Source organism: Sander lucioperca, chromosome 1 (genome assembly GCF_008315115.2).
Source record: "Sander lucioperca isolate FBNREF2018 chromosome 1, SLUC_FBN_1.2, whole genome shotgun sequence".
In the NCBI taxonomy this organism is placed as follows: Eukaryota; Metazoa; Chordata; class Actinopteri; order Perciformes; family Percidae; genus Sander; species Sander lucioperca.
Genome location: NC_050173.1, coordinates 33,032,682 through 33,049,615, shown reverse-complemented (window position 1 = coordinate 33,049,615; position 16,934 = coordinate 33,032,682). Strand labels below are relative to the sequence as shown.

The window sequence follows — 16,934 nt, the reverse complement described above, 5'->3', positions numbered from 1 at the left end:
TATTGGGATGATTATCACAGAAGCCTGTCTGAATACACTCACTGGACGGCAGCTAACGGCTAACGGCTATCAGCTATCAGCTAGCAGGGCAAGCTAACTACCGGCAGGATCGATACAAGGACCAGGGTAGGTGAATTTAAACAATGTCTGAGTTGAAAACGCATCTTGTTGACATGTAAGGGCCCTGTTCATGTGGCACAGACATATTAATTGCATTTTGTGTCTGTTAAGAGGCACAAAGGCATTCTAAAACTTGCCCCGACCACTGCCGTTTTAGCTCAGGGGACGCTTGTACATGTAGCTGCAGCTTCTCCGTGTTACCTGCACTGATTCGGGTCGGGGTTTTTTCTATCGAAAGTACTCGCGTAGCTATGGCGATCAAGATTAACGTAAAAATTGGCTGGAATTCTCCTTTAACACTGTCTTTTCCCCTGACCCCAGAGAAAGCCCCACCAACACATCTGTAATATATCTGTCTCCGGTCAAATCAATGAACGGCTACCAGGGTCAAAGCTCACTGTGGGGCCATCTAAGGTCAACAGCTCTGATTGGTAAGAGAAAGATGAAGCTTTCACGTTAATTGGCGCTGGCATGACAAACTCACACTATTGGCGTTTTTTTCTGCTTGACTTGCCTCACTCGATTTTTTTTAACCTTTATTTATTCAGGGAAGGTTCACTGAGAGGAAGACTCTCTTTTGCAGGAACACCCTGATCACATTCACACAGTTACACATTCATACCTGGAAGCTGCCCAGTACAACCACAGTCTGATCTGCTGGCCACTGAGCAGCTCCACTGGAGCGGTTGGGATTAAGGGCCTTGCTCAAGGGCACCTCAGTGGTAGTAATGAAGTGGTAATAAAGCTGTAAAAATGAAAGTGGGGAAAGACAGTGAAAGTGAGTGACAGTGTGGAAGTGGAGGAGATACTGGATATAGGTAAGCTTTGAAATGAAAAGTGGGAATGGGAAATTACAAGTGGAGGAAAAGGTGCAAATGAAAACCTATTCATGGTGAAAACATTCCCTGAGGGTGTCAAAGGATGTGGAACTGAGAAGACGAATAGAGCTCACCAATGCAAATCACTGTGGGAGAGTGTGTGTGTGTGTGTGTGTGTGTGTGTGTGTGTGTGTGTGAGAGAGAAAGAGAGAGAGAGAGAGAGAGAGAGAGAGAGAGAGAGAGAGAGAGAGAGAGAGAGAGAGTTTGTCGATGTGCGATTTAAGAGTATAAAAGGTCTCCAACTCTTGATTTTTGGTTTACACAATCTGCTGTGCATGCCTTAGGCTGCCAATCAAGATGGCAACCAATCCTCTCTCTTTCTATCTCACACACACATACGCACAAATGCAGACTATCTCACACATTAACACGCACAAGGATACAAATGTGGATATAAATTGCATCCATGGACAAACAATAATAATTGAAATGTATTTTTTAAGGCCATTGTGTAAATGTATTACAATGCATGATTCTGTAAGGTCAGGTGTACCTAATACCTCCTCTAACCCCCACCTCCACACAAACACACTCATACATATATTAGTATTACAAGTATTGGGAAGATCCCTAATACACAAGGGGACAGTCTGGCTGCCAGCCCATTTAGATAACCTTATAGTCAGGTAATGAATGGCCATTTTCCATCCCTCTCCATCTTCCTCTCCATCCATCTCTGACTGTTTGTGATTCTGATCTGAAATAGAATGTACCTGCATCATTTATGTACAGAATTATAATCACAAAGACAGAAGGAGGCAGACATAATGGAGATGGATAGAAAGTGTGTGTGTGTGTGTGTGTGTGTGTGTGTGTGTGTGTGTGTGTGTGTGTGTGTGTGTGTGTGTGACTTTAGCTATCTGACAGGGCATGTTTGATGAAGGGCAGAATGAAGGAACATGAGGAGGGGGACAGTTGTAGGTAGTAATAATATCCCAGGAGGGGCTACTTGGGCTGGGGAACGGAGGGTGGGATGTGAGGGGAAGGAGGGGTGAGACGGAGCATATCACTCCCTCCCTCACACATTAGAGCTGTCAATCTTCCTCCATACCATTCAAATTTCTTTTCTTTTTTTATATTCAAATAATATTCGAATAGTCAATGCTCAAATGCAGCCTGTTATTAATATGTACTAAATACCAAATACACCGACATTGTACGCCATCTCATCCCACTAGTCGTCTTTCTGCCTACCTGTTGAATTTAAGTCCAATATTGAGCCGCCTTTAGTGCCTGATTTGGTTCACAAACACCTAAGATAAAAGAAAAATCCTTTTCCCATTTCATTTGATTGAGTGTTAATTGACTGGTTTGAGGCAACTTGCAATACGATTATATGGCAACATTTTTAACACTGCAACAATTCAATGTGTTACTGAGTCTGCACAGCTCTGATTTTGATACTGCATCCAAGGCAGAGGCTGCTGCAGATCACTCAGAGTCCCTGTCCAAGCAAGCGGCTCCCTCTCCTATTAACAACAAAACTGTCAGAAAAGGGAGAAACGGTCTCGCACCACTGCTACTGCTGATTCCAACTATATTTCAACACACCATTACAGAAATCCCCTTATCCAGTATAGCTGTAGTTTTTTGCCAAGAAGCACCTATTTAAATGCATGCAACAACCACAGTCACACCTATTATGCCCACATTTTAGCTGACAGTCAGAAAGTGGTCTAGTGGTCTTTAAGGTGCCATTTAACTTGTTGGAAAAATCAATACATTTTGGTGATAGGAGGATGGCGTGAAAAGCACTGAAAAATGTGGAGGTACATCTTCAGCATACAATGAAAATCTCATAAAATATTTGTGACTGTGTGCTTTTCTGAACTCAGTTTTCCTTTTTTTTTCTAGAGCTAAACTTTAAGGTTGGGCCATCAAGTTCATTATTTTCAGTTCAAGCAATCAAGTAGGTTACGTCATTTACCGGTGAACTGGAGAGAAAGAAAGGAAGAACAGAAGATGAATCAGGCTTGAAATCAAATATTGAGGATAATGAGTGAAAAACGACGTTCTAACTCGGCAGGAATATTTACAGAACGGACTAATGAGTTAGCACTTTATCAGTGCACAGACATGAGCAGAATATCTGAGAAAAGTTACACAGCTCTCTCTCCCTCACTTTCAGTTTCTTTATCAAATACACACACATGGACACTCTTTCATGCAGTAAATTGCCAATTTTTAAAATCAAAGTTGAGTTGCCCACCACATTTCACTGGTAATGAGAAACAGGCATGTATGTTCACCCTCTATAGCACTCTCTTTCACACACAGGCAGACACACACAAAGGCATCCAACACTTATCCTAGTCAGGCATCTGTGAGAGCATACATGCTTCTTTTCCATGCAAGGCCTTTTAAGTTGAACACTGGTGTATCAAAGGGGCAGACCAGGGAAGATCAAAGAGACGACTCTGAGGCCTGCCATTCTCAATATCTGATAGTCATAACTAAGCTGGCATTGCTACATGAATATCCATTAAGTGTCATAATTTACACTATGTCCCATTTGTGCCTGGGTTAGGGTTAGGTGATGTTTCCTGCATGAAAGCAATGGACTGTATTTACCAACTGAGCACTTATCTCACAGTAAAGTAGTTAAACATATAGGACGACTGAGGAAATTATATAGGACACGTAAAGAGGTTTTCCAATCAGGGTTTTCTGAGTGTGGGGATGTACTGTGCAAGCCAATTTCTGTAGTCTGCTCAGTGACACATGGTTTTACTCCGTTGTCTCTCTTACTTGCTCTCTCTCACACACACACACACACACACACACACACACACACACACACACACACACACACACACACACACACACACACACACACACACACACACACACAATCCCTGTTGACTGCTGCTTATGCATTTGTGCAGTGGACCCAATCAAGATGCTCTCTCTCATCACAGGGCTGTAGTGGCAAATCCATAAAGACACATTCATTCATCCAAACTCACACACCCTATAAACACCATATTTAGGCACAAGCTTAGTTAAAATAACAACAAAGTTTATGACTCAGTCAACACAAATGTAGTGCATGTACTGCAAATGTTCCATTTAAGAAGGGCCATTAGTTTGCAATGTAAGCAATGCATGACAGCAAAATATATGATGAGCTTCTTGTAATAGTGATCTATTGTATATCACAGTCCAGTCCCATTGATGCAATCCATTATGGAACTGTAAGGCACAGCTGAGAGTCAATCATTGGTCCATAGCTGCATTGACAGGTGAATGAGTTTGCTCAGTGAAAATTCTGGCTGCTTTACTCTACTCTCTCCAACACTGACCTCTACTTGTTGACATCCCAGGTGGATTAGTTGCTGCCGATTAAATACTCTCAACCCAGAACGGCTGAGCCATTTCTGAACTATTGGTCGGCAGCCTCTTTGCATAATTGAAAATTGCAGAGTTTATAAATATGCTGCATGGGATCTACACAAGGCCACGAAATTGATTACTTTACGTATTATACACTTGTGTCTCTGGGTGGATGAACAAAAGTTGTGGGTAAATATAACAGGATGACTCACGTTTGCCTGGTTTCGGACTTGAACTCGGTGTCGATGTGCTCGACAGAGTGGTTCCCGTGGTCCGGGAGCTCCGGAGCCCGGTGGAGTCTCTGTCCGTGGTGCTGAAAGCGCTCAGCGTTAGCCGCGCCTCGTCCTCTCCACTTGGGAAACATGTCATCGCAGCGGTCGTACACCGCATCTATGCGCACGTCCTGCCGCGAATGAAACGGAGAGCCGGTGTCCCCGGTGCTCTGGCAAAACTTTGGCGTTGTAAAGTGCGGGGAGTCCCGGGGTTCCTGATAATCTGGAGACGGGTGAAGACACTCCGGAGTGGCGAGGTAAGGCAGGTCTGTGTCCCCCAGCAGCGGAGAGGCGGAGGAGAAGAGCTGCAGGGGCTGCGGTGAGGAAGGAGATCCTCGGGGAAGACGGACAGACAGAGACGGCGAGGGAGACTCAGAGAGATGGGCTCTCTCGCCGTTGTCGCTTTCCTCTCCTTCGTCAGACATTGGGAGAGTTCTTGAGCAGCATATACTTTAAATATGTCTGGCTATGTGGCAGACATTTAACGATGTTTGTCAAAGTTTCAACCGCACAAGTTTCTTCTGAGCCGCGCAGCTGCGACGAGCCGAGCCTCCACCTTTACACAAGAGCACGCGCACTAATTAGAGAGCATCTAGAGTGCGCGCGCAGGGAGCCAACCTATTCCAAAATGGAAGTGCCATGAAGTTAGACTGGGTAAACCCAGCCCGATCTGCCGGCGATTTGATTTCGCCCTGCAGCTATCATCTTAAAAGATTGAGCTTGGTCTGGTGATAGCCACCATGACTACCATAGACTAACATGAAGTGGCAACACCACAAAATAGCTTAACTTACACATTGCATTGGCCTACAAAAACGATTAGACGTTATCCTTACATTTGGGCTACTATCGAGAAATAGTTGATATAGTTAAGTATTTAAAAATGCCTATACAACACAGGTTTCACTGCGTTGTTCAAGCAAGCTAACATACAGTAGCCTACATGCCAGGTAACTCAATTGTTTTTACTGTCCACCAGTGGTGGAGTATAACTAATTACATTTACTCAAGTACTGTACTTAAGTAGGTACGTTTACTGTACTTGAGTATTTCAATTTTATATAACTTTATACTTATTCTCATCTACATCTCAGAGGGAAATATTGTACTTTTTACTCCACTATATGCTATTTGTCTGACAGCTTTAGTTACTTTTCAGATTACAATTTGTCATACCCTTCCTGTCCAGTGAAAACCAAATGTAGCATATTGATTTTGAACTTCAATGTTTCTGATAAACGGAAGTATGAAGTGTTCCTGAATGTGAAAATGTCCAACTTCTTAAAGTTAAATAAACTATTAAAAAAGCCTCTTGGATCAGCTGGAAATGCATCATCACAAAGCTGAAAAAGTCTGTCTTTCTGAGCTCATGAACTGTTGACCTTTTTAGAGATATGTGGTTCTTAGCATTGCTACAAACAATGATGATCTTACAGAATATGATGCATGGCTGTAGATTAAACTACCCAACAGTATATGAAGGAAATTAAATAAGCATTTAAAATCTACAGCAGTAAAATGAAACATACACATTAATGCAGCAGTAATACTGCAGGATGAATACTTTTCATACTTTAGGTACATTTTGCTGAAAATACTTGCATACATTTAATTAGGTAAGGTTCTAAATGCAGGACTTGTACTTAATAGCAGAGTATTCTTTCAGTGTGGTAATAGTACATGTACATAAGTTTCAAAAAAGGGGAGGGGTGAGAGAGGTAAGGAGAGGACGGAGAGAGAATCCAGAGAGTTGGAGGTTGGTTGGGGAGGGGTTAACATGCCCACCTGCTGTATGCCAATTACTGGTACTGACATAATCTTGTTATTGCTGCAGAGAACAAGCAATTAATACTTAAAATAGCCAACATCTAACCTCAGTGGTAGGTTTAGGATACATTAAGTCCTTGCTTGCTCTTTGGTAAGTTTATACTTACCTGAACACACAACCTTTTAAGGTATCTGTCTTCAGATATGAAGATGAAAATAATAGTGTTTGAATGTTTGTGTATCCTTGTGGCGTGTGTTTGTGTGTAGTTCTGTAATTAGAAGCAGAGACCATTAGTCATGATAGAGACTTCCTGCACCCCCACACAGACAATAACCAGTCCTAACCCAGCTCTTTGATCTCTCCTTGTATTTATGCTCCTAACACACACACACACACACACACACACACACACATACACACACACACAAGCTTTATCAGACTATTTTTGCTATGACAACCAGCCAAGCTTATACAGCATATAAAGTGCCACTGTAAGAAGCACAATATTCAAGAGTGTCGTAATGAGAAACTATAACAATTAAGTAGTACTCTAGTTGTGCAAATTAGAAATGGAATTAGGAATCCATATTGAAAAGAGTGAAATTACTCATGTGGCCGTTGAAAAGGGTAAATCAGTATTGGATAATGTGGGGTCTCTCTGTGGGTTGAAATTGTCTAGCCTCACTCCAATCATACGTGTCACAGCAGGAGTTTTCAATTGTCTGTCACAGACAGAAGCCCTGCTGGTAAAATCACTGATTGAAGGTGTTCAGAAAAACTACATTCTTGTCTCAATCAACAGAGAGAAGTGCAGCAGCACTTTTTCTGTCCTGTGATTCATTGTGAAATTACGGTTTCAAAGCACATACAGCAACCTCTTAATAATGTACAAGTTTGTAGCATACCAAGCATCACATGTCTGTCATCAGGAAGACAGACATGGAGTGTTTGATTGAATTACATATTGCAACAGAACAAACGTCAAGTACAACCACAACACCACTTGAATCCCCTCTGACTCTCACTGTACATATTGAAACATGCAGAGGCACAGCTCTGCAGATACCATCTCTGATTCCCTTTAGCTTCTCCCTTAGGACCAGACGAAGGGACAAACCGATAACTCACACATCCGCTGCCAATTCAAATAGACCTTGGCTAAGGTTTGGTGTGACAGCACAGCCTCTTCCTCTTCGCAAGCGCTGCTTTCGACTTTTTCCAGAGGGGACTCAGTGTCATCCCTCATCTGTGGCATCATCTCATTCCTCATCTCCTCTTACACTGGAGGATCAAGAGTTATAGATTGAAGGTTCACAGTCCTGGCTCCACATTCCACAGGTGTTTGCCTCAGCAAACCGATGGCATTCAGACAGAAAGTCCACCAGAAAGAGCTGACAGTCCAGGAAGCCCTAAGCTGTTTATTGTGTTGGCAGAAGAAGGAAAGCTGCAACCCTGCTGTCCCAGCAGGTTCGCCTAGTCGTCATTACCGTCTGTCCTTACAGCAGGCCTGCACCATTGATATTCTGACCAAAGAAAGTCCCTATATTCTAATTCTCCAACATTTGACGGCCTAATCTCTGTCATTTATCTACCAACTGCTTTGAAAAATATATACATAATAATCTACTAAACAAGTCATGCTATGAAAACAATTTGACAGTTACACACATCAGAAATTATTCCACGTTTTCAAAGCACATGACTCTGACACTGGAGAGCAGTCAAGTTCCCTAAACATAAGTATGATTTATTGAATGCAAACGTTTCCATGTCATGTTGATAAAAAGTTTAATTCAGTTGGCATTACATCTTTTGCAAAACATATTTGCTTATGCAAATGTTGTGAACATAATTCAACATAGAAATGACAGATGGTAGAAAGACAAAAAATCAATCATCCAATGGGCCCCAGTGTATTTTGCTATTATTATTTTCATCCCTGCATCTGTCCCCCTCTTTTTCACACCCTGTCCTCTATTTATTCCTTTGCTGTCAAACTTGTCACTCTAAGCTCATTTTGTCTAGTCACAGTTCCTAGCACTATTCCATCAGGTCTGGAGGCACACGTCTTCTGGGACAAAACATAAAATACTTCATAGGATTTACTGTGTTTTCATAACCTGTATGGATTAGAAAAAACAGTATATTTCACTTAAACCGGTTTTATTATTGTGGAACCGCTTTTGGATTCTCTGAAAACCAGAATATGCAAACCCAGTGCTTCCTGTCCAATAGACCTTTATCATGGCAGACATGTTGACATGTCATAGTAGGAAAAGCACAGGTGTATTCAAAACCATTAATGATGGCTGCATTCCACCTAGGAGAGGCCCTGGTATTGTGCATGCTGACTCACTGAAATAGCTCACTGGGACACTTGATGGAATTGAGCCATCGTTAAGGTTATCAATTTCAGCTGTGCTTTTCCTACTATGACAAGTCAAAACGTCTGCTGTGAAAAAAGTCCACTGACCTCAACAGGCCTATCCGTGTTAATGTGTGTAAGTGGAGGAAGGCCACGAAAGCCAATCACTCACAACCTCCATTGACCTCATGGTAATTTTATTGGTCACTTGATCAATGACATGTCATGCCATCAATGGGGGCAGCAGTCCCCTGAGGACAGCAGTGATGCTTCCCTAGAGATTTGTCTTTTAGATTACTCTGTATCTTCACTCTTTTCTCTTTCTCTCTCTCCTAACCAGTAAGATCCTTCACAGCTCAGACTGAAATAGCAGGCAAATATTGGAGTCAATAAATACTCTATGCATATTTTATTGGTACAGAGCAATGGGGGAGGCACTGAAGTGTTTCAAAACTTTTATTATGTCTGCTTGCCAGGGTTTGATGAATGACTTGTGACAGAGCATTTAATGAGGTATTCTGCAAACTAGCCTTTAATAAAGATATCAGACACTTTGTGTTTAGTTGTGTGCAGGTTTCTGAACCCCAGACCCATACCAATGCTATTACATACACATACCCACACCATGCAATATCATGCAAATAAATGCTCTTGGAAAAAGTCTCTCTTCGTCTGTTTCTGGTTTTACATTATTATATAATATATTATTATTCTAGTGGAGCAAAAACATTTTTGAATGGCATAAATTGCTCAAATTCCCCATACAGTGTACAGTCAATGCCATTAATTTACATATAAACACACTCAGATTCACGGGGGCCTCAGTGAGTGTGCAGCATACAAACTCCCTGCAGTATCAACATGCAGTCCAAACGCATCTAGCTGACATATATAAATGTATTTATAACCTAATGAGCATTACTAATATTATACATTTATGTATTTAAAAAAAAGAAAACCTCTCTCCTGCATTTAATACATCCCCACCTTGACACATGAATCTAAGTCATTATGGAAAAAGCGCCAAAAACTACATTTGAAAAACCCAACAGCAATGTCTCTTTCCAGAAATCATGACCCAGTTACTCAAGATAATCCACAGACCTTGAGCAGTTCCATGTAGGAACAATTTTTTTTTACTGAACTACACCCGTCAACTGTATCGCTAGAGTGCCATCTAATTCTTTTATATTGGAGAGAAGGCAGACATCTCTATGGCCGATATCTCAACACCAAAAACATCCGGATTGATAAATAGCAAGAGGGCCAAAAAACTAAATAATTACTGACATTAAACTTATATAACAATGTGCTCAGATGTGCTCCGTAAGACGTTCACTATGTTGACATTCAGTTGAGAAATGGTGAGTCTAAAACAACCAGTTTTGCCTAACTAAAAGCACATTGGCGAATCACTTGCTGACAATTAGAGAGTGCAGCTGATTTGTGCGCTCTGGGGGTGAGCGTAGTAGTCCATGTGAAGTGGGAAATGTGGTTTCATTCCTCCTTGCACAGCTGATCATTGGAGTAATACCTGCCATCAATTATCCTCACCAGTGGCTTATGCTGAGAGGATCAACACTGGCACTAAGGCTGCTCCCTCAGCTAAACAGCTCTGGATGTATATGGGCGAGAATCACCTTAAAGTCACAGAGACATTGAGTGAGAGGCCCCGTACTAAGTACAGAACACAAACCACCTGTGTACTACTTGAATGAAAATCCAATTTACAAATCATTATTGATCGCACAGACACAGGCTGAAAGGCTGTGTGCACAACTTTAATATTTTACTAGAAAACTCAACAAAAGTAAAACTCATTTGGAGAAATTAAAAACTATAAATATTTATATATTGTATTCTACCTAAAATTCAAATAGGACAAAACTCGTATAAAATCATATAAGGGCTTTCAATGGTTTGGTAAAGAAATCCTGTGTCAACAACACAAGCTCCTTCTTTCCATACTGTTATGTTATTATAATTTAGCAATAATTTAGGTTTGATTTCAAAGCTGAGTGCCTCTTAAATATATAATATGTAATATTTCTGCATTAAAATGTCTAAAAACCACTATACCCATGTTATATAAATGTTACGTGTACTTACATTATCCCAAAATGTTTCCAACAACGTTCAAACCCAGAGAAATCTCTAATTTTAATCAATGAGACGGGACGTGTTGTTTGGTCACCTGTCATATAACCTTTTACACCAGATGATAAGTTCAAGAGTAATTGTAAATAATACAATGCCTGACAAGATGGATTTTGTCATGACATCGTGAGAATCCAACTTCTGTTTAAAGGTAAACAAATGGCTCCTATACAGAGAACAAATGGAAAACATTGACAGCGAACATTTACAGATATGTTTTAGAACAACTCCACCTTCTTCCCAATGGACTCGACACAAACACCCATCCCATCCCCTTGTTGAGCACACATGTCCCTTCTGTTTGTGTCCCTTCCTCTTTGCACCATGTAAAAACTTGTCACTACTTCAGTATAATTAACAAGAATCAAACCCCAGTTGCTGTTCTTAGTAAAAGAACAAACTACCAACTTTTTACAGCCACCTTTCAATCCCACAGTAATTGATCCTCAACGGTTAGATTTGGGTGGATTATCACTAGCAGACCACACTAAGGTTCTGTGTTTCCCCACAATATAAAATGACTCCTCAATACATCCGCCTTTAGCGTGGTTTTGAACCCACACAAGCCATACAACTGGCACCTATGTTAAGAGGCTTTGGAAAGATCATGAGATCAGGCGAAAATATCTATTTAAACTGGGCTTTAAAACTTATAGTATTTAAGTAGATAGACGGGCAACACAGGGAGGACTGATGATATATGACAAAAGTATAGTTGCAGTTACATATTGTGCTTCTTAACTCAACCAACAAGATGCCCCACTTTGGGCTGCATTCAGTGAAATGAATCAAATATTATACTCAACTTGCCCTAAAGTTTAAAAAACGGGCCTCTGGTACATGATTCACTCAGATTGAGAACCCGTAAACAGATGCAGTAAGAATTCCTGTAAAACAGGACAAAATATCAGACAGACAAAATTACATAAAATGTGACCATACATTTCGTGTGCGTCACACGCTCCCTGACAAAAAATAAAAATGGCTCCAGACATTTCCAAACTCTAAACCTCAAAACATTTGCATTCAATCAACACTTTCAATACACAAAGGTAAGTTCCAGGTAAGTATGTGTGAGTGTATGTATGTGTATGTCTATGTGTGCCGATCAGTATGCAAATTGTGGTGCAGTGCATTGCACAGTTGAAGTGTAAGGTAAGATTTGGTATGGTGTGGGGTATGGTACTATCTTGAAAGGCACGTGGTAGTTTATAGAGTATGCCTGCATTTCCCAGATCGGCATTGAAGGTGGTCTATAGGCCCCCACGGTACTGCACACTGTTCTGGGTTGGGAAGAGGGTTGCCCTAATGATTCATATGTGAGCATCTGGGTAGGCTTTCTTTCACGAGTGGACCTCCTAGTTTGTGGATGATTAGCTTGATCATCATAGGGCTGCTCACGCATTGTCCAGGGGGATTCTGGTCTATCCTCTTGCTGCATCCCGTCTTCCTGCTCACATTCTGCAGGGTTAAGAGGTAAGTGCTCCTCTTCAGCCCATTCCTCTCCATGGTTGCTGTGTCTAGTTCCTCTGCTCTCAACACCAGGCCTGCTCCCCCTCCCCTTACTGACACGTACACTCCTTCTGGTGTCTTTTTCGGGTGTGAGTGGTCGGGTTTGTCCAGATCTCTCAGTTGTTGTTGTTGCGTGATTAGAGTTCCTTTGAGGCTCACACAGAGGCTGCACTTGTGTATTCTCCGTTCCTTTTCTTACCGGTATTCTCAGCCAGTATTGTGGTACATCATCATCATCATCATCAGAAGTGTCACTGCTTGGGTTCCATTCTTTCTGTTCCTTTGTGTTTGACTGACTGTTTCTGGTTCTCTGTCGACGTTGTGGTTCTATTGATTGAGTGGGTGTGTGTCTTGTTGAGTCTTTTTTTCCTCCAATTGGTGTTTTCTGTGACTGCTGGGGTAAATCGACAGGTAGGTCATTGACCAAGTGAAGCAGGTTGCGATGTAGTGTTCGTACCTTGTTTCCACCTGTTTCCGGTGTCACTTTGTAGACAGGCCCCTCAGCAATCCTCTCCTTCACAACATGAATCATGCCTTCCCAGTACGATCTTAGCTTACCGGGGCCTCCTCTTTCACTCAAGTTACGCACCAACACCCGGTCCCCTGGTTCAAGGACAACGCCCTTCAGGTGGCGGTCATAGTATCTCTTTCCTCGAGAACTTGACTGTTGGCTATTCTCAAAGGCGAGTCTGTAAGCTTCCTTCATTCTAGAGGCCCATTTCTCTGCATAGCCTCTAGGAGAAATGGCTTCTTCATCAGCAGCCAAACCAAATATCATATCCACAGGCAGACATGGGTGTCGGCCGTACATTAGGTAAAAGGGTGAAAACCCAGTAGCCTCATGCCTGGTACAGTTATAGGCGTTGACAACTTGTGGTAGGTGTTCTCTCCATCTTTCCTTTTCCTTTTCCTCCAGGGTTCTGAGCATTTGAAGCAAGGTACGGTTAAACCTCTCTGCTGGATTTCCCTGAGCATGATAAGGAGTGGTCCTCGAGTGACCCACTCCACTGAGCTGTTGCAGGGTTTTGAAAAGTTCATTCTCAAATTCTCTCCCTTGGTCATGGTGTAGTTTCCATGGGTAACCGAATCGTGGAATGAAATCATCAAAGAGTTTTTCTGCCGCTGTCTTTCCGGACTTGTTTTTGGTAGCATAAGCTTGTGCGAACCTGGTAAAGTGGTCTACAACTACCAAAATGTACTCAAAGCCCCCTTTGCTAGATTCCAAGTGTAGGTAGTCTATAGACACAAGCTCAAGTGGTGAGCTGGTGGTGATGCTCCCCATTGGCGCTCTGATGTGTAAGACAGGTTTTTTCTGCTTGATGCAGGGACACTTTCTCGTCACATAAGCCTCAACATCACGTTTCATGTATGGCCAATAGAATCTGTCTCTAGTTAGGCCCAGGACTCTTTCGGTCCCCATATGACCCATATCATTATGGAGATACTTCAGGACCAAAGGTCGGTACTGGGCAGGCAAGACTAGTTGACTCCCCTGGCTGGTTTTCCTGTACAGAAGACCATCTTTGAGGTGAAGTTTCCCCCACTCATGTAGAAGTTTCCTTGTAGGACCATTAACTCCCCTTCTCATGTCACTAGTCAGAGTGTTGCTAGTCTCTTTCAGTCTGATGACTTGACTGATTGCAGGATCCTCTCGCTGAGATTTGATGAGCTCATCAGAGCTTATCGTTGGGAGCAACTCTGGTGACTGTAAGTACAAATTCTCTTTTGACAGGTTCAGGGCGGCGACATAAGCAACATCTCCTTGCTTAGCTGCTCTGCTGCCTTCCCAGGTTGCCAGAATGGTGTCTCTGGGCAGCTGTTCTGTGCATGACTCTACATAGCTGTCAATGTCTAATGGCAACCTGGAGAGAGTGTCAGCGTCCACATTTATTTTCCCTGGTCGATATCTCACCTCAAAACGAAAGTCAGCAAGCTCACCAACCCATCGGTGGCCGACAGCATTGAGCTTGGCAGTGCTCATCACGTACGTTAAAGGATTGTTATCCGTGTACACAACGAAGTGGGGCGCGTAGAAGAGGTAATCTCGAAATTTCTCACTTATGGCCCACTTCAACGCCAGGAATTCGAGTTTGCCTGAGTGAAGGTTGTAATTTCGCTCTGCAGGTGTCAGTGTTCTGGATCCATAGGCTATTACTCTGAGCTTCCCTCCCTGACGTTGGTATAGCACAGCACCAAGCCCTTGTTCTGATGCATCTGTGTGTAGCACAAAAGGGAGGTTGAAGTCAGGATAACCAAGCACTGGTGGGTTGGGCAAGATATCTACAAGATGGTCTAGGGCTCTTTGGTGCTCCTCCATCCACTGTATTGGTGTCCTGGATGACAGCTGTACCCCTTTTCCCTTCTTTTGCTTGGGCTGAGGCATCACAGTGGCAGTGTTTTTGGCTTGCAAGAGCTCATACATTGGCTTGGAAATTTTAGAGAAGTCTTGTACATATGTCCGATAATACCTGAGGAATCCCACTAGTTTACGGACTTCTCCAACCGTGCTAGGAGTTTTCCCTCTCAAAGCCTGAATGGCCTCCAGATCCTTGGGGTCGATCCGCACTCCATCAGCAGAGACCAACCTTCCCACGTAACGGACCTCTTTCTTGAAGAGCTCACACTTAGTTGGCCTGAGCTTTACTCCGTGCTGTTGAAGGGCCCTCAGGACGCGTCTGAGTACCTCGACATGATCTTCAAATGTCTTAGAATAGCAGAGGACGTCGTCTAAATATGGAATGCAGTATTCATCCCGCAGGGAGTTGAGCATTTCCTCCATGCTCCTCTGAAATGCGGCTGGGGCATTCGAAAGTCCAAAGGGAATGCGCACCCACTCATACAAGCCCCATGGAGTGTTGAATGCTGTCATGTGCCGGGATCCCTCTGCGATGAAGCCTTGATGATACGCTTTTCCTTGATCCAGAATTGAGAACCAGCTGTATCCCCCGAGTGTGTCAATTAGATCTTGAATGCGTGGCAGGGGGTGTCTGTCTGGGACTGTCTTTTGGTTCAGGAGCCTATAGTCAATGCACAACCTCAAGCGAACACAAACCACTGGAGCAGAGTATGGGGACTTTGATTTAACTATCCACTTCTTATTATCTTCTATATTCTTATTATTAACAATAATGGCAATGCCTTCAATTTCACTCTCCTGCCCTAGGATGAGCTCTTCGATCACGTTGAAGCCCAATATTGGTCTCACGAGGCTCACACAACTGACCAGGAAGGGTACTCTGATGGTGAGATTTGGATCATCATTGCCAGGTAAATTAAAGGTGACTTCCACCCATCCATCGTATGGTATCGGCTCTCCATTAGCTGCCGTGAGATCCAGTCGTCTATCTCCCATAAGCTCACACAGTGGGCGCACTTCCTGTTGAGGCAGGTATTTTTGTTTCCATGTGCGGTCGATAATGCTAACCTGGGCGCCAGAATCTAGCAAAGCAGTCACAGTATACCCACTCAGATTACATTTCAATAAACATTTCTTTCCAATTAGCTTAGCTACTCGCTGTGATGTTGACATGACCTCTGGTAATGAATGAGGAGAGTCAACGAGATTGTGGTTAACCTGTGCTGGTACTGGCTTGCTTGTATCTGGGTGGGACTGAATACTACAGTCGGTCACTGGTTGTCCCTCTGCCATGATCGGGGGGCGTTTCCCGACGGCTTAGGTTTTTTTAAGCATCCCACAGCACGGTGCCCCTCTTCCCCGCATGCAAAGCAGTGATTGCAGTTAGTCCGATTACTGGCAATGCAGTTAGGGCAACCATGTGGTCTCTCTTTTCTCTGTCTGTTCTGTTTATTGGGACACTGGCAGGTACACTGCGGTTGAGGCTCAGATGTTGATGGCTTCGCTGCTGCTGTAACATTTGACTGTAAGGAGCTTACTGCCTGTGCCAGGGCCTGTACTTGAGCGCTCAGCTGGTGGAGTAGCTCATCTTTGCCACTGGTGTCAGTGGTACACTGTCCTTTGTTAACCTCACTGATGTTAACTTCACTATTCTGAGCGTGAGCTAATTTTGGGCGATTGCTGCGTCCCAAGCGTCGTTTCCTCTCACTCTCCTCAGTTGCCGTTTTTGTAACTTGTCTCAGTAGAGCCTCATCAGTGATGGTAGGGTCTGAGAGAAGGTGTCTTAACTCCCGCCTGATATCATCATGTTTCTCACCCAAGCCCTGATAGACTGTGCGAAGGAATACATTCTGTGCTGTTCGTGCTTCATACTTAATGTCAGAATCCGTCTGTCTTGATGTGAATATCGCTTTTTGTTTAAGCCCCATCATTCTGTAAAGAAACTGGTGTGGCGTTTCGTGCTCATGCTGTTTGGCATTCATCAGTTCTTGAAACAGTTCAGTGCTGCTTTTCTCTCCTAAATGTGATTGTAGAAAGCTCTTTAACTCTGTTATTGTCATTTCATCCTTGCTGGCGAGCATTTCCTTGAAGTTGCCAGGCTTTATGATACGAAACACAGCTCTGGTGATTTCGTTTTTGGTGTGTTTCTCCTTTAATCCTTGATCAATCTGTT

General features: G+C 43.0%; 1 protein-coding gene across 1 annotated transcript in view; it reads right to left on the bottom strand.

The window, feature by feature from the left end:
• The window catches only part of LOC116052435 (short transient receptor potential channel 7), a 63,223-nt gene extending 58,054 nt beyond the window's left edge, over window positions 1-5,169 (bottom strand). The window contains exon 1 of the mRNA XM_031303151.2: window positions 4,544-5,169. Coding sequence (XP_031159011.1) covers window positions 4,544-5,028 — 485 coding nt within the window. The 5' untranslated portion in view covers window positions 5,029-5,169. The remainder of the gene's footprint in view (window positions 1-4,543) is intronic.
• Window positions 5,170-16,934: the final 11,765 nt, after the last annotated feature.